The 22,850-nt window shown below is 40.1% G+C and overlaps 2 protein-coding genes across 4 annotated transcripts; one reads left to right on the forward strand and one right to left on the reverse strand.

Annotated features, from left to right (window-relative positions):
- Window positions 1-3,762: 3,762 nt before the first annotated feature.
- On the reverse strand, window positions 3,763-7,869 carry LOC149940724 (zinc finger MYM-type protein 1-like). Its single transcript, XM_090179357.1, has 5 exons — window positions 7,781-7,869; window positions 7,453-7,576; window positions 5,640-5,727; window positions 4,499-5,052; window positions 3,763-4,452 (listed from the first exon to the last, which is right to left on the reverse strand). Exons 1-5 carry the CDS (start codon window positions 7,867-7,869, stop codon window positions 3,763-3,765), a joined length of 1,545 nt encoding a protein of 514 aa, XP_090035483.1.
- A 1,733-nt stretch (window positions 7,870-9,602) lies between these two features.
- Window positions 9,603-19,549, forward strand: LOC149940725 (sialin-like). 3 transcript variants are annotated; one of them, XM_090178770.1, is made up of 9 exons: window positions 9,603-9,770; window positions 13,561-13,874; window positions 13,940-14,176; window positions 15,080-15,397; window positions 15,465-15,617; window positions 16,195-16,327; window positions 16,402-16,557; window positions 17,026-17,111; window positions 17,175-19,549. In XM_090178770.1, exons 2-9 carry the CDS (start codon window positions 13,590-13,592, stop codon window positions 17,418-17,420), a joined length of 1,614 nt encoding a protein of 537 aa, XP_090034896.1. In that variant the 5' UTR covers window positions 9,603-9,770; window positions 13,561-13,589; the 3' UTR covers window positions 17,421-19,549. The 3 variants fall into 3 exon arrangements, with proteins under 3 accessions (XP_090034896.1, XP_090034895.1, XP_090034897.1); XM_090178769.1 differs by lacking the exon at window positions 9,603-9,770 and adding an exon at window positions 12,766-13,394 and having other exon boundaries at window positions 17,175-19,548; XM_090178771.1 differs by lacking the exon at window positions 9,603-9,770 and having other exon boundaries at window positions 13,487-13,874.
- Window positions 19,550-22,850: the final 3,301 nt, after the last annotated feature.

Consider the following 22,850-nt stretch of genomic DNA (forward strand, 5'->3'; position numbering starts at 1 on the left):
CCAAATAAAAACGACCTTCCGCGACACTGTACATCCTCAAAAATTCACATTTCTAGGTAATATAGGTTTTGAGCAAAATGACTGGGGCGATCATACTAAAATCACCCTGTATAGCCCTTGAAAACATATATGTCATATACAAAAAATTAAAATCAAAAACATTTATTAAAATACAAATTAAATAAATTTTTGTTATAGAGAAAATCAACAGCCCTGATATTTCAGAGTTCTATACATCTTGATGTTTTTTCTTAAAAACAACCAAAAACGACAAGAATGTGGAATTTTTTAAAGATTTCTAAGAATTTGGATAAAGTTAAATGACACTAACCCAAAATCGGTCAAACCTTGAAATTTGGAACCCAATGATAAAACAATTATCATATTTTCTTCTAGCCGACGAGTCGATTTCGCCAGAGTTAAACGAACTCTTCTACGGCGATTTTTCGCGAAGTTGACGAACAGGGGGAGGCGAAGGAACCAAATTGGGATATCATGGGATTGATAATCCCCCGCGACGTACAGTTTCCATTTCTGAAGAGTGCTTCGGGATCGTATCGAATTCCAAAAAAAACTAGAGTGCCGAGGCTCCAAAAGACGGAGATGAAAGGTGTGCAGTGAAACAAGATCGACATGAGCGATCATATTATTCGTCTCCCCTGGCCGTTTACTCGGGTAACTCTTAAATATCTACGCCATATTGGGTGCTTGCGCGTAGCGTCGTAGGCGTACGTCGTAGCTAAGCCCCGCCATGAAACGGCCACCATGGCATTATTTCACGTGACAGATGACGAGGCAAAACGCCCCAAGATCCTACGAAATAAGCACGTGGCTACCATGGGCGTCGTAGTGTCATGGCCGAACTAAACGGGCTGATCCGAAAGGCTGATTTTTAGTTGGGCCGAAACGTCACGAGGTTGAAAAAAAACCTCGTTAGGCTAGACGTCGTGACGTTTTTGTCTTAATGAAAACCAACTTTAAAGGGAATATAACATCTAATATTCTGTCACCCCCAGTGCCGAATTAAGAACTAGGCCTACTAGGCACAGGCCCATGGGCTCCCCAACAGAAGGCCCCCACCCAAAGAAGGCCCCCACCAATAGAAGGATCCCACCAACATAAGCCCCCCCCCAAAAGAAGGCCCCCCCCCAAAAGAAGGCCCCCACCAAAAGAAGGCCCCCACCAACAGAAGGATCCCACCAACAGAAGGCCCTCACCAACAGAAGGATCCCACCAACAGAAGGCCCCCACCAACAGAAGGAACACAACAACAGAAGGATCCCACCAACATAAGCCCCCCCCCCCAAAAGAAGGCCCCCCCCCAAAAGAAGGCCCCCACCAAAAGAAGGCCCCCACCAAAAGAAGGCCCCCACCAAAAGAAGGCCCCCACCAAAAGAAGGCCCCCACCAACAAAAGGATCCCACCAAAAGAAGGCCCCCACCAACAGAAGGATCCCACCAACAGAAAGATCCCACCAACAGAAGGATCCTACCAACAGAAGGCCCCCACCAACAGAAGGCCCCCACCAACAGAAGGAACCCACCAACAGAAGGATCCCACCAACAGAAGGATCCCACCAACAGAAGGATTCCACCAACGGAAGGATCCCAACAACGGAAGGATCCCAACAACGGAAGGATCCCAACAACGGAAGGATCCCAACAACGGAAGGATCCCACCAACGGAAGGATCCTACCAACGGAAGGATCCTACCAACGGAAGGATCCCACCAACGGAAGGATCCTACCAACGGAAGGCCCCCACCAACAGAAGGATCCCACCAAAAGAAGGCCCCCACCAGCAGAAGGCCCCCACCAAAAGAAGGCCCCCACCAGCAGAAGGCCCCCACCAGCAGAAGGCCCCCACCAGCAGAAGGATCCCACCAACAGAAGGATCCCACCAACAGAAGGATCCCACCAACAGAAGGCCCCCCCCAACAGAAGGATCCCACCAACAGAAGGCCCCCACCAACAGAAGGATCCCACCAAAAGAAGGCCCCCACCAAAAGAAGGATCCCACCAACAGAAGGCCCTCACCAACAGAAGGATCCCACCAACAGAAGGCCCCCACCAACAGAAGGAACCCACCAAAAGAAGGCCCCCACCAACAGAAGGATCCCACCAACAGAAGGCCCTCACCAACAGAAGGATCCCACCAACAGAAGGCCCCCACCAACAGAAGGAACCCAACAACAGAAGGATCCCACCAACAGAAGGATCCCACCAACATAAGCCCCCCCCCCAAAAGAAGGCCCCCACCAAAAGAAGGCCCCCACCAACAAAAGGATCCCACCAAAAGAAGGCCCCCACCAACAGAAGGATCCCACCAACAGAAAGATCCCACCAACAGAAGGATCCTACCAACAGAAGGCCCCCACCAACAGAAGGCCCCCACCAACAGAAGGCCCCCACCAACAGAAGGATCCCACCAACAGAAGGCCCCCACCAACAGAAGGATCCCACCAACAGAAGGCCCCCACCAACAGAAGGCCCCCACCAACAGAAGGTCCCCACCAACCGAAGTCCCCCACCAACTTAGTGCCTAGGGTCCCAATGGGTTCCAATATTGACCACTCTCTCCTATGTCTTTTGACATTTTAGTGCTTTGCTGCGGAGGGAGTCCCTAAAATTATTAGGCTCTTGAAGGTTATATTCCCTTTTAAAGGGGACTTCGAATACATAGATGAAACACTATACTTTGGCTACTAAGAATAAACTACTAATTTATCTCTTTTTGTTCAGAAACGAATCGAGTGTTTATTGATGATCAATTTCATTACCGTATATATGCAACAATTTGTCATTATTTTCCCTATAAAATAGTATTAGGAAATCAAGATATGACGGTCATCGGCAGGGGCATCATTTCAGATTTTTTCAGGAGGGGGCAGAAGTTGCTAGTAAAAAGAAAATTGAAGGGCAAAAACGCGTCAAATTTAGTATTTTTGGGATTTTTAATCGAAATAGTTATAGCATTATAACCGTTAGCGGAGCGTTAAATTTGGGGGCGCTGCAGGGGCGTAGGAAAGTTCTAGAAGTTGGAGGGGGCAAAGAGAAACGAAAAGTGGTCTGGAGAATGGTTTTGAATTTTTAATGGGGTGTAGCTTCTCCGAATGCATGTGTACTGTTTACTACTATTTAAATTGGCGGGAAAAGACTGAAATTTAAACACAGTTGAGGTTCTATAAACTGTATATGCTTTTAAAATGATAATTTGAGCCTTTTGAAAATTTCAACTGACCAAAATGTTGGAGGGGGCAATAACATTAGTTGCCCCTCCCAACAAAATTCTAAGTAGGGGCATTGCCCCCCTGCCCCTCCCGGTTCCTACGCCCCTGGGGCGCTAGACTAACTCTAACTCAAGTTTGGGGGTATCAGATGCATTTAAAAATAAAAATTTATTTTTCTTAAATTTTTATATGCAAATTGTTTTTTATTTTTTGACCGCGAAGGGGTCCCTTAGATTGAACGGTGCCCCGAGGCTGCACCCCATAAAGACCATACCTAAATCCACCCCCGATTGCTAGTGATTTTCAGGCTAATAGTCAGAACATCACATTTTCCCAAGATATTCCTTGTACTTCATCCGATTCTGAGTTGGTATTAGAAAACTTCGTGAACTTTTTTAGCTGAAAATTCAGGGGTCCCCCTGGCCCCACCCAAATGACGTGCCTGATCTTCGCCCCGCACTATAGTTTATTCCCAAACATTTTTGTAAAAATCAACGGAAGCCTACGAAGTTACATGTTTCAAGTTAATAACATTAGCGAGATAGGTAGCTGGCTACTTCTCTCACGATGTCTAAGAACCTATTTCTCCTTTTAGGTGAGGCTTTTATAATTACTCCTACGTCGTTAACATATTGCAGTGCATCTCTCATTAAGGGAATTCCATGTTTACGTTTGACAGTATCTTCGAGTGCTAAATTTAGACTGTGATTACTACAGTGTAAATAAAACGCCAGCGGTTGATCGGCCTTTAATAGTGTTTTAACTCCTTTCCGAATTTCGGACATGTTACTAGCACCATCGTAACATTGTCCACGCAGGTTTGATATAGGCAAATTAAATCTGGCTAATGCGTCCTTTATGATGTTGTATAACGTGTTTCCGGAAGTGGAAGACGTTTCATATAAACCGAGAAACAACTCCAAAGGCTCGAGATCTTTAACGATGCGCACGCAAATTGCAACCTGCTCATGCCCACTGATGTCGCAAGTCTCGTCCACGATAAGGCTATAATATTTGCACTCTTTAATCTCAGAAACAACTTCTCTCAAAACCTTGTGGGCCATTAGCTGAACCATTTCGTTTTGAATATCGTGTGATGTATAATGTTTTTTTCTTTTAAGCCACTCGTTCAGTTCAGGAATATCTTTACTCCGTAAAAGGTTTAATTGAGGAAAATTTCCTTTTTTTTTCTTCGTGGCCTCTGAACGGAATCCCTTGGCGTGCTAAATATTGTACCGAACCTAAAAGTGCTCTTAAAGATACTCGTGCCGCTCTCTGCTGAAGATCTAACTCCTTCGAAAGCTGAGTGGCCACTGGAGTAATGCTTTTGTATCCTTGTATTTTGAGAACAGCGTCGAGGTGTAAAGCACTTTTTGCATGTGACGAAAACTTTTCGACGGCTTTTTTCCAATTTTTTATTCCATTTCCGTTTACGAGATCCGATTCCTTTAGGCATTTATCATGTTTTTGCGGAAGTAGTTTTTTTTTTAATGCAAATATGCACAAGAAGCACAAGACACTACCTTTATTTTCGTCAAAATGAAACCAAGAATACTCCCTAAACCATTTTTCTTGAAATCTCAAAGACTTCCCCTTGCACTCTTTAGCAGGTATAGTTAAGTGATGAGGATGGTTCGGAGAAACAGGGAGTAAATAATTCTGTATTAGTGCGTCAGAATCCTTTGAATGCAATTGATTAAAGTTACTAATTGCAGTGGCGCTTGAAAGGTTGGTGCGAACCGTGCGAACGGTGCGAAGCTTTAAGCCAGTTTCAGTAATTTCATTGGATTTAGTCAAAGTTATCGTATCGAACTCTTGTATAGCTAATAAAATTAAAGGTTTTAGAAGTACACAATTAACTATATGAATTGATTCATTGAAAGGGTATAAGTTATATTACGAAATAGTGTTAAAGTTCTGTAATGTCAAGTTATAGTCAAGTTAAAGTAGTGCTTACAAAATTATATTTTGAAAAAGTAGTGCTTACAAAATTATATTTTGAAAAAGTAGTGCTTACAAAATTATATTTCAAAATGTAGTGCTTACAAGATTATAGTAAGAAAAATTAGTGAGATTCAAATTTATTTTCAATATATGTAGTTCAGATGCACTGAAAAGGTTATGGGGCCTAAAAGATTAAAAAATAGCTAGTTTCTTAAGGCAGTAGTGTTACTAATGTATTGATTATAATTATAATTTTATAAGGTCTGGAGAAATCGGAATCGGTGAGCGCCGGTGACTCTGACTCGGGTCGCCTAGTATTGTTTATTTTAAACTTTACATTTTTTACTACCTTAGGAGTTTAGGTCTACCGTGTTAAAGATTAAAGATATTAATTTTCATTTAACACGGTGTAGAATTTTACCATTTCAGTATTGTGCAAAGTAAAATGATCAAATATAAAATTTACCATTTGGAACTTCTTCGACTTTCTTAATCTTTTCTTCACCTTTGTGCTTTTCGACAGCTGATGAATCTGAATCATCAGATTTGACCCTCTTTATTTTTTTTCTTTATCACCAAAATTGTTAAAATAGTCCTTTATTGTTCTTTTACCGTTAATTTTTATTTTTAATTATGGTTTTTAAATACAATGATAAAAAAAAACAATAGATTTTTATTCCACTGATCCAGTCGCCGTCGGAGAAGTAACTGAAAACTCGGTTGCAGAATACTTTTTTTTTTTTTTTTTTGAGATACACAAACATCGGTGTCGACCCGAGGCCTTAGACACCAGTACACACACAATAACTGATTAATCAGGGTGAGATATGTGTAACGGCCACGCCGACGGGGGGATACGTGGGGACAGGGGTGGGGACACCCGTGGCGGAAGTATCCCGACCACCCGTTGGGGGATTGGTAGTCGTCCTCACACGGCCTTCCACAAACTCTGCCTCCCGGACGCCTGGGATTACAGGAGTGAGCCACTACTCCCGGCTGGTTGCAGAATACTAGCCTAAGATAGTTAGACAAGCCGTTGTGGTATTCGTTAAAACAAATAATATTCTTAAATGAAGAAGAACTGGTGATACGAATAAATAATTAAATTAGTTTAGAGACTAAACTTTTTTTTTTGCTCGTTATGAGCCATTGTGACGGGTGGGACAATACAGTCCGCTCGTCCACTTGATTAATCAGGTGCGAGATATGTGTTACGGCCACGCCAACGGGGGGATAATTGGGGATATGGTTGGGACACCCGTGGCGGAAGTATGACAACCACCCGTTGGGGGATTAGTGGTCGTCCTCACACGGCCTTCCACAAACTCTGCCTCCCGGACGCCTGGGATTACAGGAGTGATCCACTACTCCCGGCTAGAGACTAAACTACACTAAATTTCTGAATACAAAATGAAATAAACAGAAAACTCAGCCGATTTATATCATTTCTTGATAAGTGGCTGGCTGCTCTGCTCGCACTACAATTTACACGCATGTGTTTTGTAGTTATTTAGTCATTTCGAATGTTTACTCGAGAGTTGGTTTTAAGTGGTTTTTAGTTAGTTTAAGTAGTTCTTAGACCGCTTATTTTTTTGGTTACTTAAGTTACTATAATAGGCGGAAAATATAAAAAAGGCGGGGCTTATTTTGAAAATATAGTTTAGGAGGCTCCACGACGGGCTAAAGCTATGATTACGTGTTCTTAGTACGCCTATAGGGTTCTTGCTATTAGTCAACTTTCTTTCACATTGGTGTTGTACCAACTACGCTACATATTACTTGGTTTGCTCAGCTGAGCCTTTGATTTTTCCCATAACAATAGTTGATTCTATAATGTGAAAATGTTTTGTCTACGTCACTTAGCTGTAGCTCTTGAAGGTAGAGTGCACGAGCTGTGAATAAATATTCCAGGATATTTACTACGACGGCCACGTGTATTATTTTTGAAAACTGTCCCTAAAAAATTTGCCCCCAAAATGACGTAGGTCCGCGATCGCGCGTTTTTCTCAATAGGGGGCAATAGTGTTAGCGCTGTTGGACAGGTTTTTCGCATAGAGTCATGTCCTGGATTTATCATGCTACGATCACGTCTTCCCCTTTAAAGGAAGGAAGTGAGGAAAGGTGGAGGGGCGTGAATTTTCATAAAGGAATCATGAGGCTGTTCACATATTCTCCGCTCGCGTGAATACATTCTGGGTAGAAGGAAATGTGCTTGGTTCAACTAATAGCTTAGACCCAAGTGTTCTATCATGGAATCTCAATTTAAGACGAATAAGTACATAAGACTTGTTATTAAAGTTGTTTGCGCAGATTGTTTCCACTGTTTGAGGAATTGAGTTTGACAAATCCAAATCGCAATAAGGTTCAATTAATAGTTCTTCCTCTTTTTCTATGAATATCTCTCTGTCAATAAATATAATACGATATAAAGTTAGAAGGTATTTTTAACATACATACCCAAAGCAAAGCCACAGCAGAAGTTCATGTAGGTTCGCCAAGGCTTAACTTGTTTTTATGGGTTATTACACCTTCTTGTTTATAGTTTAATATAATCAACTTTCAAATGTGCGTTATAAAATACCGATGTAATAAAAACCAAACACTGACCTTTGGGAATAAGCATGTTCGTCGTGTAATTCCTTTTTCTTTCTTCTTATGTTACCTTCCACTCTGAGCGGCCTGAACACGCGCGCCATTTTGTTTTTTCTTTAATGACCTTGGCCCACTCCTACTATTCTGATCGGTAAATGGGGGTGAAAAAACCGCTTGCTTACCGTTCCTCTTAAATTGAGATTCCATGGTTCTATACTTTTTTGTCCTTCTCTGTGTTGATATTTTCCCTAACCCATAATCAGGTATTTTCCTCCAAGAAATAGTCGGATTCACTACAAATATTTATTCTTCCAACAGGAATATTTAAAAAAAATAAAATGAATAAAAAAAAAATTTTAATGGTTGATGTTAAGTAACAAGACAGACTTTATGATGTACAGTGTTAAGAAACAAAATAACAATTAATATTGTGTTATTGCTAATTTTCTGACAGAACGTTTTCGGACACTGATAACTTGGACGAATAATTAGCCCTACTGGACTCGAAACCTAAGCAAAATCCCCGGTTCCACAATTGGAATCGCCCTTTAGCGCTCCTACCGAGAGAATCTCGAAATATTTATATCCAAATACAAAAACACGTAAAAATGTTAGATGACCCGCATTCCGCTGTTTTTAATAGAAGTGAGGCTTTAGGAATTTTAATAGGCTTTAGATTATTCAGTAATAAAGGTATTGGAATAAAAATGAAAGCGTAATGATTTAATTCATTTAAATAGGAAGCTCGCTTTAATGTTTTTGCATATATAGTTTGTGTGAAGGTTTAAATAGATTATAAATTTAAAAATGAATAGTCAAAATGGAAATAAAGGTGTAAGCTTTGACGACAGTGACGTGCTAAGAACGCTAGGCCTAACGTCATCCGCTAATATTGGGCACGTGTTTATTAATTGGATTACGGCGCTACCGTAAAAGCACCAAGCGCGCCATTTGGTTACCGGTCCAGTAATTATTCGTCCAAGCTGATACTCTCGCCCATCTGCGACTTGGACTTGCAAAACAACTGAGCAGTATATTTTGACACCTTAATTTCGCAATAACTCGGAAAATCATTTCGGTGATAATTTTGGATAATTGTCATACTTATTGGTATTATATGTTACTTATTATCTGCCGACTCTAGTACGTGCTAGCATAAGTCTATAATATTGTTCCATAAGTTTGTCACTTTGAGCTAGTAACGAAGTGACGTCATCACAAGCAGAAAATCTCCCCCTAGTGAGGCGTTGTCAAATGCTACGTATGACGCGGGAGCATGTGGACGCAAAACGGTGACGAAGCCCGTAATGCAGTCTGTCTTGTGAATAGCTCTCAGTAAAACTTCAGCGTGTGAAGAATAGGAAGTGTCACACTTGGGTAACAATTTTATACACTTATGGTGCTAGTAGGCATGTACACGTAAGAGAGACTGATGTAAGAGCTACCTTAAAACCAGAAGACCATAGAGAGGCCTACGCTTGCTGAACTGGTTTTTATGTAGCTCATTCGTCACGAAATACGTAGAAGTTCAGTTACATTTATGCTTAAAAACAGGGTGAATCGTCGAATTTACTCTTATGTCCAGATTTTTTCTTAGTAAAACGTCATTGATACGTCACCCGTGACGCAGCAGCAACATCGAAACAAGAAGGATAATGTTACTTTATAGAAAGGTCTATTGGGAGCGGCGGACGCGAAGAATCACCGTAATACTTTAATTTACTTCCCCTCGAAAGAGAGGAGGGGGTGGACGAAATAAAAAAGCAAAAACAGGAAGGAAGGAAGCAGAGTGGAGGTGTATCATAGTTTCCTTTCTCGCGCGGCCGCCTATCGATGAGCGTCGAATGATTGATTCGGACTATCTGCGAAAGGGGGAGAAATGATTCTCTTCTGAACTGCGTCGCTCTTCCACGGCGCCAATTCAATTACTCGCCTCTTAGGAAACGGCGGGAAAGACTGAAAGGGTTTGAGTCTCCCGGAGATATCGATCCCGTTTTGTTTCTGGGTGAGTCTCGTCTCTATTTTTATTATTGCGTCTTGTCTCTCGAATAGCACTCTGTTTGCTCTCAAAAAGGGTTTGGTGTTTGCGTTTTTCTTACTTGTTGCGTGTTTTAGGCAAATATCTGATGATTATTTGGGCGTGTAAACTTTGATATCCTTATATGTTTTGACTTTTATATGGAAGATGATTTATGTCTCTTCACGTTTTACGCGTTGCACTATTGTTGGATAATATTTACGATTTATGTTATCGAGGATGCATTTATTTATTTATTTAAATGAGTATGTTCAGACAATTTTAGCGTTGTTCCCAATCCATCTCAGCGTCTAACAGTTGTAACGAAGATATAAGCCATGCATTATACAAATATCCAATAGACGCTTCAATATAAAGAAAATAAGTAATATTTCCGAGAGCCAGGACCTTCAAGTTACTGTTTATATTAGAGTTGTTAATTTTCCGCAAATCGGAAAAATAAAAAATTGAAACATAATTACTTTTTAAGGGTTTTTAACTTTTTATCGATATAAAAGGTCTAATATCATTAAACATACTACAAAACATTAATAGTGTTACATTGTTAACTAGTTACATTTTAAACTAGTCTAGAGGTTTAGTTTTACTTTTAGATGCGAAAATGCCGCTTTATCGAGGATGCATTTATTTATTTATTTAAATGAGTATGTTCAGACAATTTTAGCGTTGTTCCCAATCCATCTCAGCGTCTAACAGTTGTAACGAAGATATAAGCCATGCATTATACAAATATCCAATAGACGCTTCAATATAAAGAAAAGAAGTAATATTTCCGAGAGCCAGGACCTTCAAGTTACTGTTTATATTAGAGTTGTTAATTTTCCACAAATCGGAAAAATAAAAAATTGAAACATAATTACTTTTTAAGGGTTTTTAACTTTTTATCGATATAAAAGGTCTAATATCATTAAACATACTACAAAACATTAATAGTGTTACATTGTTAACTAGTTACATTTTAAACTAGTCTAGAGGTTTAGTTTTACTTTTAGATGCGAAAATGCCGCTTTATTTCAATTTGCAAACAATGTATTAGACTAACCATGGAATGAAAACTTTTTTTATTTTGTGCGGAAAAATACGGAAAATTTGCCGGAAAAAAGGCCTCGGTCATTTTCTGCGGAAAATTTTCCGACTTACAACACTAGTTTATCCATAGTTTGCATCCCTACGTCATCAATGACGCAGTTCCAAGTATAGATATAAGAACCAAGAATAAATATTTAATTTGAGCAAGAATTAACGGTTCTTTGCCGCCATTTTGAAGGTGTAGATTTCTTAATAAAACGGGAGGGTTAACAGTTTCAATCGTCTGTTTGCGGATTTTAATTATTTTCAAATGATTAAGGAATTATTTTCACGTTAAAAATGGTTATCTGCCTGGTTAAAAATTGTTCGAGTAGTTCAATTACCAAGGGAGAGCGAAAATTGTTTATTTTATTCGATAGTGAAGGTAATTGTAAAAAGGATGACCGCAAAGGCCTAACTTTGATACGCTTTGTTAACTTATTTTCGTAGATATTTCTGTCGTAATTTGATATTTTATTTAAATAACCCGGCCTTAGAATCTTATCTGGCTTTGTTTAGGGCCCATTTAAAATTTTAAAGCATAAATCTAATTAGTTTTGTAGCTTTGACGAGATTACCAACAAAATGGCTACCTATTTAGTAGCTACGCGCGAAATGGTTTGAATTTTTGATCGCCCTCCCAGTTTCCTTGGAGACCATAGGCCCCTCCCTTCGGTGCAAACTATGTATATAGTGCTTCTTGAAACCGCAATGCCACCCTGCAAAGTACTAACTAAAATTGACATCTTCCGAAGAGATTGAAGCATCCACCGGTGACGTTTTTCTTCCCCCCCCCCTCGCCTGTACTTTCACGTTAAGACGCTTAGTGACTGTCTCACACCACAATTTCTTAGGGCGGTGCCAATATTAAATTACAAATTTGCGATCGATATTTTGATAAAATATGACTTCTCGAAAATACGAAGTATGCGGTACCGCGAATGAATATACTAACCCAATCTTAAAAACTTGTTTTTACGCTTCTCGGGGGAGAGCCACTTCCTTAAATTCTGTACACCGATTATAGCGAGTACAGCCTTTGGTTGTGCAAAATCTGTAATCGATTACGTAATCACCTTAGTACAGTCAAAGCTACAGGTTTGTACACCGATTACGGATAGTGATAAGCCCCTCGGGAAGTAGTTTACATCTGCCCCAATACTAGTTTTGGGTGACGTAGGGTATGCGACGATTGTATTAATAGTTGTAGACTAAACTAAGGCTTGTTTTAATAGAAACAGGGTATTTAAATACGGAGCAGCTACAAAAGAGCGATAAATGGCTTGTTTCAATAGAAAACAGGGTAATTAAATACGGAATAACTACAACAGAAACAGAAAATTTATATTTCAATGAAAAACAGGGAATGTGCATTCGGAGAAGATACAAAGAGCCAAAGATGGCTGGTTTCAATGGAAAACAAAGTAATTAATTACGAATCAGCTACAAAAGAACCAGAAATTGCTAACCTAACCTAACCCAACCCAACTTAACCTAACCCAACCCAACCCAACATAACCTAACCTAACCTAATGGTAGAATATAAAAAAAAATATTGGAGAAAAAAATGACAAATAGAAAATATTTCATAAGATAATAAGAAACTAAAATCTTAGTTTAGTCTACAACTATTAATACAATCGTCGCGTACCCTACGTCACCAAAAACAAGTATTGGGGCAGATGTAAACTACAGTCGCTCCTCGATGCTTCTAAAAATTTAAAGTTAACTACGACATTGCCATTCGATGAAACCGAAGAAAATAGATAGATCAAGCCACGGTAGCCACCCCTTTAAAACGTGTACGGGGAACTTGTAGAAATATTGTTTGTAGTATTACTACAAGCTTCCCCGTTCACGTTTCCTTACGCTGGCCTTAGCCGTCTAATATGTTTCTACTCGTATTGCGAATTCTATACACGGTCTTTTGACAACTGTGGTATAACTGCCTCCAGTGGCGTAGGAACGGGGGGGGGTACAGGGGTACAATGTACCCCCCTTGAAATTGGAAAGGGGCGCCAAATTGTTTAAGAAGGGGCGCAAAAAGGATGCTGATGAGGGGGCGCCAAATTTAGAATCCAAGCTGTACCCCCCTTAATCCAAAACGTTCCTACGCGCCTGACTGCCTCGCTTTTAATAGCCCGCCGAGAAAGAAAGAAAATAACGCTGATATAGGAGTTAAAAATCGACTGATTACGTAAAAAAAAACCGGTCTATCCACTTTTCGCCTCAGCTCTGCCGCGCCGAGAATTCGAGCTGTTGTTCTCTCTAGATCAAACTTCCAAGAACGAACCTCCCGCGTGACGGGAAATACGTTTACATCAGCGGCAGCGATGGACCGCGATTAACTGCGTCTCCGAAACGCGATGTCTACGCGCGTGTATTAACACTAATCTCCTAAATAAAATAAAATAGATTCATATGGATAGTTAATGGACGGGTCGGATTCTGGCGAGACGCTTTTCAACATACATCGGTCGTTGACTTCAGATTTCGAAAAAAACACGCTAATCTTAAGTTTAGGTATGATTTATTTTTCACTTTATTTAGAATTTGGTTCATTCTCGCTGTCTTTGCGCTGGAACGCATTTTACTGTTTGTTTAATGTCGTGCCATTTGTATTTTCGTAACATCGACTGATGCGCGCTGGCTTGGGCCTTGGTCATTATCTAACCCCGTTGTATTCCAGAGCATCGTAAGCTTTCTTGATCATCCGAAATGGACAGATCCAGATTGTCCTCGGGTGGTGGTGGTGGGCCCCTGATTCCGTCCCGATATTCCCTGATTTTCCTGATGTGCTGGGGTAATATCGCCTACACCACCCTGCAATTGAATCTCAACCTGACTATCGTGGCCATGATCAATCAAACCGCTCTGCAGAACGTCATCCTCAGCTCCGACGAATGCTCAGTGACGGACGATCCCGATCCTGACGTATACGTCATCGACTTGAACGACACTTCCATGGTACCGCTGGAACCAGCCACGCCGTTTCATGACGAAGTATTATATATCTTTTAATATTTAATACCCATACTTGTTTGTTGACGGTTTATTTTTGTCTAAAGATAACGGGGGAATTTTTATGGTCGCCGTACACGCAAGGTCTCCTCTTGGGAGCCATCTTTTACGGGTACATCGCTTCCCACCTGATCGGCGGTCTCCTGGCCGAAATACTCGGAGGAAAGTGGTTAATGTTTACCGGCATTCTGATTCCGTCCATATTGGCCTTCTGCATCCCGGCAGCGGCCCGAGCTGGTGTTGGGACACTGTTCTTCGTGAGGATCTTGCAAGGCCTAGCCGCGGTACCTATTGTCACCTCCTTTATCCCGTCATGGATTAAACACTAAAGGATGTTCAACGGGCTAGCTTCCTAGGGCAAAGTCCTCGTTAACTAGGCGTTCTTCTATCCAGGGGCACCGGATATGAGTTTGTAGCGCCATCTTTTATTTTTTGGAATTTTTATACCGTGATTCTACTGAAAAGGTAAGCACGTGGGTTTGTTTGCCCCTGGATAGAGCCCAGAGAAAAATAAATTTCCGGTTTTTCGGACTCGCGCCGCTAGGTAGCGACGTGACAGGGCATTTGTGTGTTTTTTCGCCCGTGGAAACCTAGGAGCAACAAACACAAGGAGAACGCAGCTAGCCTTTAAACACGCTAGCGAAGGGTTGTGTACGAATTTCATTGGACGAGCCTCTTGACGCTGTACGGCAAACTAAGGCTGTCCTTTGCCCTAGGAGGATGGAGATTATGGGGTAGACTGGGTTGGTAGGCTTGGCAACGTTAAACCATTGAACTTAATACAATATAGACATCTAGCGGATATATTTTGAACTTCAGAAAATATTTTCGTCCGCTAGTTATTGGCACCTAGGAGCAACAAACACAAGGAGAACGCAGCTAGCCTTTATACACACTAACGCAGTGTTGTGTACAACTTTCATTGGGCGAACCTTTACGCTGAACGTTTTACGGGCGGGGGGAAGACAATTTCCGAATTTTCCCCTTCCGACGGCAGCAGGCGCTAAAGCGTCTAGCCAATGAAAAATGTACGCAAGAAAATCCTTGACTTTTGACGGGTTGCGTTCTCCTTGTGTGGGGTGTTGTTTGTTGCTCCTAGGTGGAAACGGTGGAACATCCGTTAGTGTTTAATCCATGATCCCGTTGCGCAGTGCTGCGGTAATTTTAAAATTATTGCTTTTATGTAGGGAGTGGTAACTCCGGTTTTCTACACGATGGTGGGCAAGTGGGCGCCGGTCAACGAAAGAAGTGTCATTATAGCGACGCTGCATTTTGGTTCCATCTTCGGCTCGGCCATTGCCATTGTCATGTCCGGAGTCATCGCCTCCTCCCAGTTTCTGGGTGGATGGCCTTGGGTGTTCTACGCTTCTGGTCTCTTCGGTTGCTGTTTCTCCGCCGTCTGGGCCATCTTCGGTCACAGTACCCCGGACGACCATCCAACCATTAGCTCGGCCGAAAGAAATTTCATCAAAACCTCGATCGACGAATCTTCCGCCCTCAAAAAAGTAACCAAGGTCGAGAGTGTATTGTTCGTATCGAGCTCTTACGTGTCCGCTTTGTTCTTCCGATTAGAGGGATGCCAAAGTGCCCTGGTGCGACATACTCAAATCCGCGCCCTTCTGGAGTTTGTTTCTGGTGCGTTTCACCTACGCTTGGGGCACGCATACGGAACAAACCGCTATTCCGTTGTTTATGCAAACTGTCTACGATATTCCCGTCGAACAGGTATTTTATTTACACTTAATCAAGAACGGATCAAAGCAACTGAGAACTAACAAATGTAACATTAGGCTATAGTGATGTGATCTACTATATATGTTTCAAACCCCGCCTACTAAACATTTCATAGCGCCCTCTACTGGCTGGAAAAGAACTATCGTGTCTTTTTAAATATTAAAATTATGTATTATATTAAATAATTTAAATGTAAAAGTTTAATATAAAATAAAAATTAGTTATTATATGTTAAATATTAAAGTTTATATATCAAATCATTAATACTAAATTATAAAAATAAGTAATATCAACTATATTACTATTAAAATTTTAAATTATAAATATTTTCATAATATTATATTATTAAAACATTATAATTTAAATAAATGTATAATATAATTCATATAACTATTAATTTAATAATATTATTGAAAAACAGATGGCGACTGTCAAAGCTCCCGTTCGCAAAATTCTAAAAGTGCATCGGGTACAAAACCGTACAATACGTTGTTTATTCCCAGTTGCTTCGATCTATTATTGTTGTAATGTTAATGTTGATTAATTTATTTTATATGGTAATTGTCAGAACGGATTGGTAAATGGTGCCATGTACAGTTTTTCGGCTCTCAGTCTAATCTTGGGCGGCTTCACGGCCGACCAGTTGAGGAAAAGGACCAGCTTGAAAATTAATACCATCCGGAAATTCTTCTCTATCTTGGGTAAAAACCTCTATTCAGCCATTCAATTTTTTAATTTTTAAAATGTGTTTGTCAAAACAATGAACCTCGACTAGCTTACGTGGGAGCCGCCATATGTTGGACTTCGACAACCTGGTCCGGTTGCGACGTCATTGCCGCTTGTGTCTTCATCATTCTGTCCAAATTCTTCTTGGCCTTGTCCATTTCGGGTGACTACATTGCCATTGTGGATATGGCTCCGCAATACGCTGGTATATACTAAACCAAAAGTGACATAATTACCAAAAGTGTGTCAATCGGACCTATTTCTTAATGTATGTTACGAGCGAAATACAAATTGGGAGTGGAGAAGGGAAAGTATGCCTTGGGGAGGGAAGGAAGTTAAAACCAACAAATAACGCCTCGTAGTGAGGAACGGAGGGACTAACAATTGTAAGTAGCACTGGTCAAAGTTAGTGTACTTTTTGATTTTCCGTCGTTCTGTGGAGATGCTATCGCCATCTACCTACAATATAATACCATAGACTAAAAAAAGATCCAGAAAGGCGTCAATAAATAGTCTTTTATGTGGTCGATCTTGAGTCGAGCATTCGTTAAACCTTTAGCATACGAAAGTACAGGGATTGCCACACTTTTGGTAATTATGTCACTTTTGACTAAACTGCATAATAGCTGGTTAACCGGTGACCTTTGAATAACGAAATCTCCTTGACCCTAAGGTACTCTGTCTGGAGTTCTGTTCACAATAGCGGATACAACGGGTTTTCTAAGTCCCCTAGTCACGGGCTCCATAATTGACAACAATGTAAGATTGTATTTCTTCTCCGAGTTACGGTATTTTATTAAGTCTCTGGTGTAATAAAATCAGGTGACGCTGTCACAGTGGAGCTACGTGTTCTACTGCGTCTCGGCCATCGTCCTTTTGGGCCTTTTGGGTTTCGTTTGCTTCGGTTCGGCGGATCTGCAGCCGTGGGCCATGGAGGACCCTGCCAAATACTGTAAGACGACGGACGACAACAGGCAGGCGACGGTAACGTCTTCTTTTTCGACCGGCAGTAAATCCACGAACTCTGTCCAGCCCGTCGATTACGGCTCAACGCGACAAACGACGTAATGTCACGCCAGAGATAGATATATATGAATATAATTTTAATAATGAAATCTGTAAAATTACGAGCGCTAGACCTGTGATTTAAAATATTTTTACGATTGAGGAAAGCTACCATTTCGGTTCAATAGCAACCTACGGAAGAAAACCAAGTACATTCTAAAATAAGTGGTTAAAGGAAAATTGTAAAAACTCCCTACACGGACACTATTTTAAAAATCTTTAAATCATCTTAAATATCCGAAAATGTCTAATTTGGTTCTATAAAATGTTGTGACATTATTAGATCATTTAATGAGATAGAATTTCACTTCTAATATACTGAAGATGGCGCTACACAACCGAAGGGGCTTCGTCACTTCTATTTGATAACGGCGACCGACGCACACTCGATGTAACCTTGGATTAAAAACGTGTTAACACGTTTTTAATCCAAGATGTCACGTGTTAATTCACCTTATTCCCTATCGGCGGAAGTTAGGCTTAGTAACGGGAAAAAACGCCTCTGCCGTCTACTATAACCATATGTAACATAGGCTGCGTTCAACAACTATCAACGGAGAAAAACCGTTGAGTTATCGTTGAATTCTTTTAATCAACGGTACGTCACAAAAATCTAAAGTTGTTGTACGATTTATATAGTTCGCTGACTTAACGAACAAAATATCGTCTGGTACCCCTCCTTTAACTTTGTCGAATGACGTCACGACACCGATGAGCAACGGAAAAACCATCTCGCCCAGCCGATGTTTTCGCTGAGTCTCCGATGATCAACGCGACGTCAAAACCGGAAGTCAAAAAACCCGTTCAACACAAAACCGCTGACCGTTGAGCTCAGCGCTGAGCTATTTTAGAGTTGTTGAACGCAGCCATAATTACTCATAAGTATGCCTCTCCATAACATTTCCATTGAAAAAAATTCAATGAGACCTTGTTTCACGCGGAACATACATTAAGCGGACCCAAAAATGCAAAAATGCTTATAATCCTTGCGCTATTGAAAAGGTTACCATGGAAATGAAATCACGTGATCGCGAGGCACGAACTAAACTTGACATGGGCAAAGCCAGAAACGCGCGAGGAATTCTCACTAACTTCCGTTTCCAATCAGTAAAGTTGATGATGCGTATTTCGTCACGGAATTGTAAGTGACGTATTTTACGTCATAACCCGTGAACAAGGTTTCATTATCGAAAATGCTGTTATGGCATACTTATGAGTGATTATGTTACATACTAAAAGCTGGGGACCCAAACACGGCCCTTACAAGTTTCTCCCACAACCTAGAATATTTAAGTTATTACGGAGTTTTATTTATTTGCACTTTTAGAAGGTTTATTTTAACATAATTTTCCAAATACCATAATAATGAATGTTTTCTCCTTCTGCTTTTAAACCTTTGGGTCAAAACTGTCTCATTACGCCTTGGTTTAAAGCCATGTTGAGTAGTAATTATAGACTAGAAAAATGTCGGTTATTACTTATTTTTGCTATTTGAAGGTTTATTATTAATTTTTTTTCAAAACCTCTAGCTCTTGACAATTACTTTTCTATTGAAAATAACATATTAACTTGAAAATACGCAATAACAAACAAGTTTCCAGAATTTCCGGAGTTATAGCAGACCGTCAGATACGTTTTCCCCCGTTACTCATTCACACGCCGTTATTAAATAAAAATGAGAAAATCACGTAATGATACATAGCGCCATCTTGGTAAAAATCTTCGTCATTGCATTACGTTATTCTTACTCAAATGTAAAATGATATTAATTTCATTTTAAGTTAAAATATTTAACAATAAATACTGTCTTTTAAAAATTCAATTTGAGGCTATAAGCTTTGTCGGTTTCAAATGAAAATGACACAGCGCCTCTCGTGGCGAGATTGCGCGGAACTTGGTTTGAAAGTTTTTCTCCGCCCCATTTGGCGATAATTAAAAGTTAATTAACCTACCAAATGATAAGAAATATTCCACTGACAATTTTTCCCGTTTATTTAAACTTAAATGGAATATAAAATCGCCTTGAAAAATCGTTTATCGCTTTATAACATTCAAAAATAATATTTTTAACGCGCAATGTAGATAATCGAACACTGCTCGTCTAGGTAAAGTTTGCGTTGTCAACGCGCGTATTAGAAAGCAAAATGAGATTTTAGGAAGTAGGTTGTAATTCGGAACGATATTAATACTTTTCGCGAATTTTATCATCAGTGAATTATAAATATGACTTATCAAGGTTTAATTAAAAGCTAGTTTCATAACTTTTCATCCATTGGTTCGTTCACAATGTACCTTTAAAGTAGACGAAAATTGACGGATTTTAAAATGACGTTTTAGCGCGCGACACTACAAGTACATGTCTTGGGCAACAACCTTCTTTGCGTGCTTTTTTTTTAAAATTCATTTTGCGCGTGAAAATACCCCTACATGTTATGGTCAAAAAAGCACGCAAAGAAGGCTGTGTGCCCAAGACATGTACCTGTAGTGTCACGCTCTAAAACGTCATTTCAAAATCCGTCAATTTTAAGGCGGTGAATCTTGCCCAGTCTTAAGCCTCGGTCGGTTTAATCTACCGCGTATTTTGAAACGGAAAAACCCGAGTACTATCGTTAAATGATGGCGAACGCTAATTGTAAACTAATACGAAACAAATAACGAAATACGTGGGATATTTGGCGTTAAATGGACTTAGAACCTATTTTAGAGAATCTACATATAGAAAAGGTCAAGTTCTTTTGGTAAGCAAACGTATAATTAACGTTAATGCATACGAGAGACGTCGGTGACTAAAAAGGTCTACGATATAACAATTAATGTAAGTAATTTAACTTTAATTGTCATATAACTTCTATAAAATATTACTCTAGGTTGTACAAGATAGAAGTGTTTAAAATTCACCAGGAATCTCCGCTCTCCCTATTTTTTCTAAAAACGGTTTGTTAATTTACTTTAAATCATCGCAACATTAGCCTCAACGGGAATTGTAGTTTATTTTTAACCAAGTTACGCGCGAGTTCGCCCCTAGAGGCGTTGCGCGTCAATCGCTCGTACTCTATTACCCTGAATCCATTACATTTTTAGTCTTAAGTATCGTTCAGACTACGCAATTTTATTAGTGTCAAATTAGTTGTTCATAGCCGATGTACCAAAAATGGGTTTATGTTCAATGTATGTTGGTCACAATAGTATGACAATTGTTCACCAGAGGGCTAACGATTTGAGTTCGTCCAATGGGATTATCCGTATTTTTAATTATCGATTACTATGCCTTCAATGCCGGGCCTTTAATTTTCTTCTGCTATTATTTCTGCTCTAGTATGTTTTTTTATGAAATTTAGAAATTAGGTTTAGTCTGTTAAAATTATTTATGTCTGCTTTTTTGATAATAGCAATTCAGACGATGGGTCACGGTTTCGAAGCTTTCACGTTAGTGACGTTAGGGAGTACCTTAATTTCATTGGTTCAAATAGTACACGCAAAAATCGTTCACCTACCACCAAACATTTGCCTGTTGGTCCCCCTAAAAGTTACCAACGTTTGCTGCTCACATTTCTGAATTCACTGACAGCTAGGAGCAACAAACACAAGGAGAACGCAGCTAGCCTTTAAACACGCTAACGCAGTGTTGTGTACAAATTTCATAGGACGAACCTTTACGCCGAGCGTTTTACGGGCGGGGGTGGGGGGGGGGGGAGACAATTTCCGATTTTTCCCCTTCCGACCGCAGCAGGCTCTAAAACGTCTAACCAATGCAAAATGTGCACAAAAAATGCACGACTTTTTACGGGTTGCGTTCTCCTTGTGTGGGGTGCTGTTTGTTGCTCCTAGCTGGCAATTAGTTGGGAAAATTTGGTGGTCTTTAAAAGATGTATAGTTTGAACGGTCCTTTTAAGATAATAAATCTGAACGACTGAAACTACAGCCCAAATTCACATTACAATTTTATAATATTATCTTTTATTTCAAGCTTTTAAAAGTTTCCCCGGTAGCTTTTATTTTATTTATATTCCATAATGACTTATGCATATATTTTTGGATATTTTTCGTCTCGACGCTGACTCATAGTCGAAAGGCTAATCCGGCACGTTTTCCATTTTGGCCAGTGAGCCATGTCGGCCTCGATGACGACGCGTCCTTTTAGAGTTCGGAGGGAAAGAAAGCCATTAAGGGCAGACATGGGCAAAATCGCTAGTGATTTTTAGAGATTCACTCTCACTCACAAGTGAGAGTTTAACTGAATAAAAATCTTCACTCCGAGGGGTCGGACATTCAAAGAAATCCCGTACACTTTCTTCAAAATCTCAAAATCTTGCAAGAAATTCTAAAATCTGACGCGAAATCTCGAAATCCTGCAAGAAATTCTAAAATCTGACGCGAAATCTCAAAAGCCTGCAAGAAATTCTAAAATCTAACGCGAAATCTCGAAATCCTGCAAGCAATTCTAAAATCTGACGCGAAATCTCAAAATCCTGCAAGAAATTCTAAAATCTGACGCGAAATCTCGAAATCCTGCAAGCAATTCTAAAATCTGACGCGAAATCTCAAAATCCTGCAAGAAATTCTAAAATCTGACGCGAAATCTCGAAATCCTGCAAGAAAATCTAAAATCTAACGTGAAATCTCGAAATCCTGCAAGAAATTCTAAAATCTAACGCGAAATCTCGAAATCCTGCAAGCAATTCTAAAATCTGACGCGAAATCTCGAAATCCTGCAAGCAATTCTAAAATCTGACGCGAAATCTCAAAATCCTGCAAGAAATTCTAAAATCTGACGCGAAATCTCGAAATCCTGCAAGAAAATCTAAAATCTAACGTGAAATCTCGAAATCCTGCAAGAAATTCTAAAATCTGACGCGAAATCTCGAAACAGTGGCGTAGCGAGGATATTTGGCGACCGGGAAGTGGTTAGCACTTTCGCCTCCCTACTTGTGGCACTCCTTCTGCGTTGAGTTTGCAAGTTCTCTCCCCACTGGTTCGAGGGGTTTTCCCTCAAGTTCTTCGGTTCCCCTTTCCCACAAAAAACCACCCTCCTACGCATTGTAACCTGGCCACGTGAATTAAAGGCTTTAAAAGTCGCTAGATGACTTGGGTATTAGCCTAGCTGATTATTATTATTAGTATTAGTACAAATCGCCCGGGGTCAATGCCCCCCCCCCCCTCGCTACGCCTCTGTCTCAAAATCCGGCAATAAATCCATAAATCCGACGGGTTATCCTTATCCAATGAGAAACCGTGAAATCCAACGAGAAAACCCGAAATCCGACAATAAATTGCGAAATCCGGGACAATAGTTAAGAAATCCGAAATCCAACAAGAAATCTTGAAATCCAGCGTAAATTTCCCAAAAGGAGACGTTGCGCTACCCATTCGATTTGCCATGGCAACCGAAAATGTTTTTGACCACTTAAAACAGAATTAAGATTTTTTCCTTAT

This window comes from Leiobunum rupestre, chromosome 6 (assembly GCF_980474605.1).
Source record: "Leiobunum rupestre chromosome 6, qqLeiRupe1.1.hap1, whole genome shotgun sequence".
Taxonomy (NCBI): Eukaryota; Metazoa; Arthropoda; class Arachnida; order Opiliones; family Sclerosomatidae; genus Leiobunum; species Leiobunum rupestre.

Bases quoted from the DNA above. Each gene is read 5' to 3' on its own strand.
- LOC149940724 (XM_090179357.1), bottom strand. From the start codon at position 7,869: ATGGCGCGCGTGTTCAGGCCGCTCAGAGTGGAAGGTAACATAAGAAGA. The intron at 7,577-7,780 runs GTCAGTGTTTGG...ATTTATTGACAG, and splicing joins GAACATGCTTATTCCCAAAG to AGAGATATTCATAGAAAAAG. The intron at 4,453-4,498 runs GCACGAGTATCT...TACAATATTTAG, and splicing joins TAGATCTTCAGCAGAGAGCG to CACGCCAAGGGATTCCGTTC.
- LOC149940725 (XM_090178770.1), top strand. From the start codon at position 13,590: ATGGACAGATCCAGATTGTCCTCGGGTGGTGGTGGTGGGCCCCTGATT. The intron at 13,875-13,939 runs GTATTATATATC...TTTTGTCTAAAG, and splicing joins CCACGCCGTTTCATGACGAA to ATAACGGGGGAATTTTTATG. The intron at 16,328-16,401 runs GTAAAAACCTCT...AACCTCGACTAG, and splicing joins GAAATTCTTCTCTATCTTGG to CTTACGTGGGAGCCGCCATA.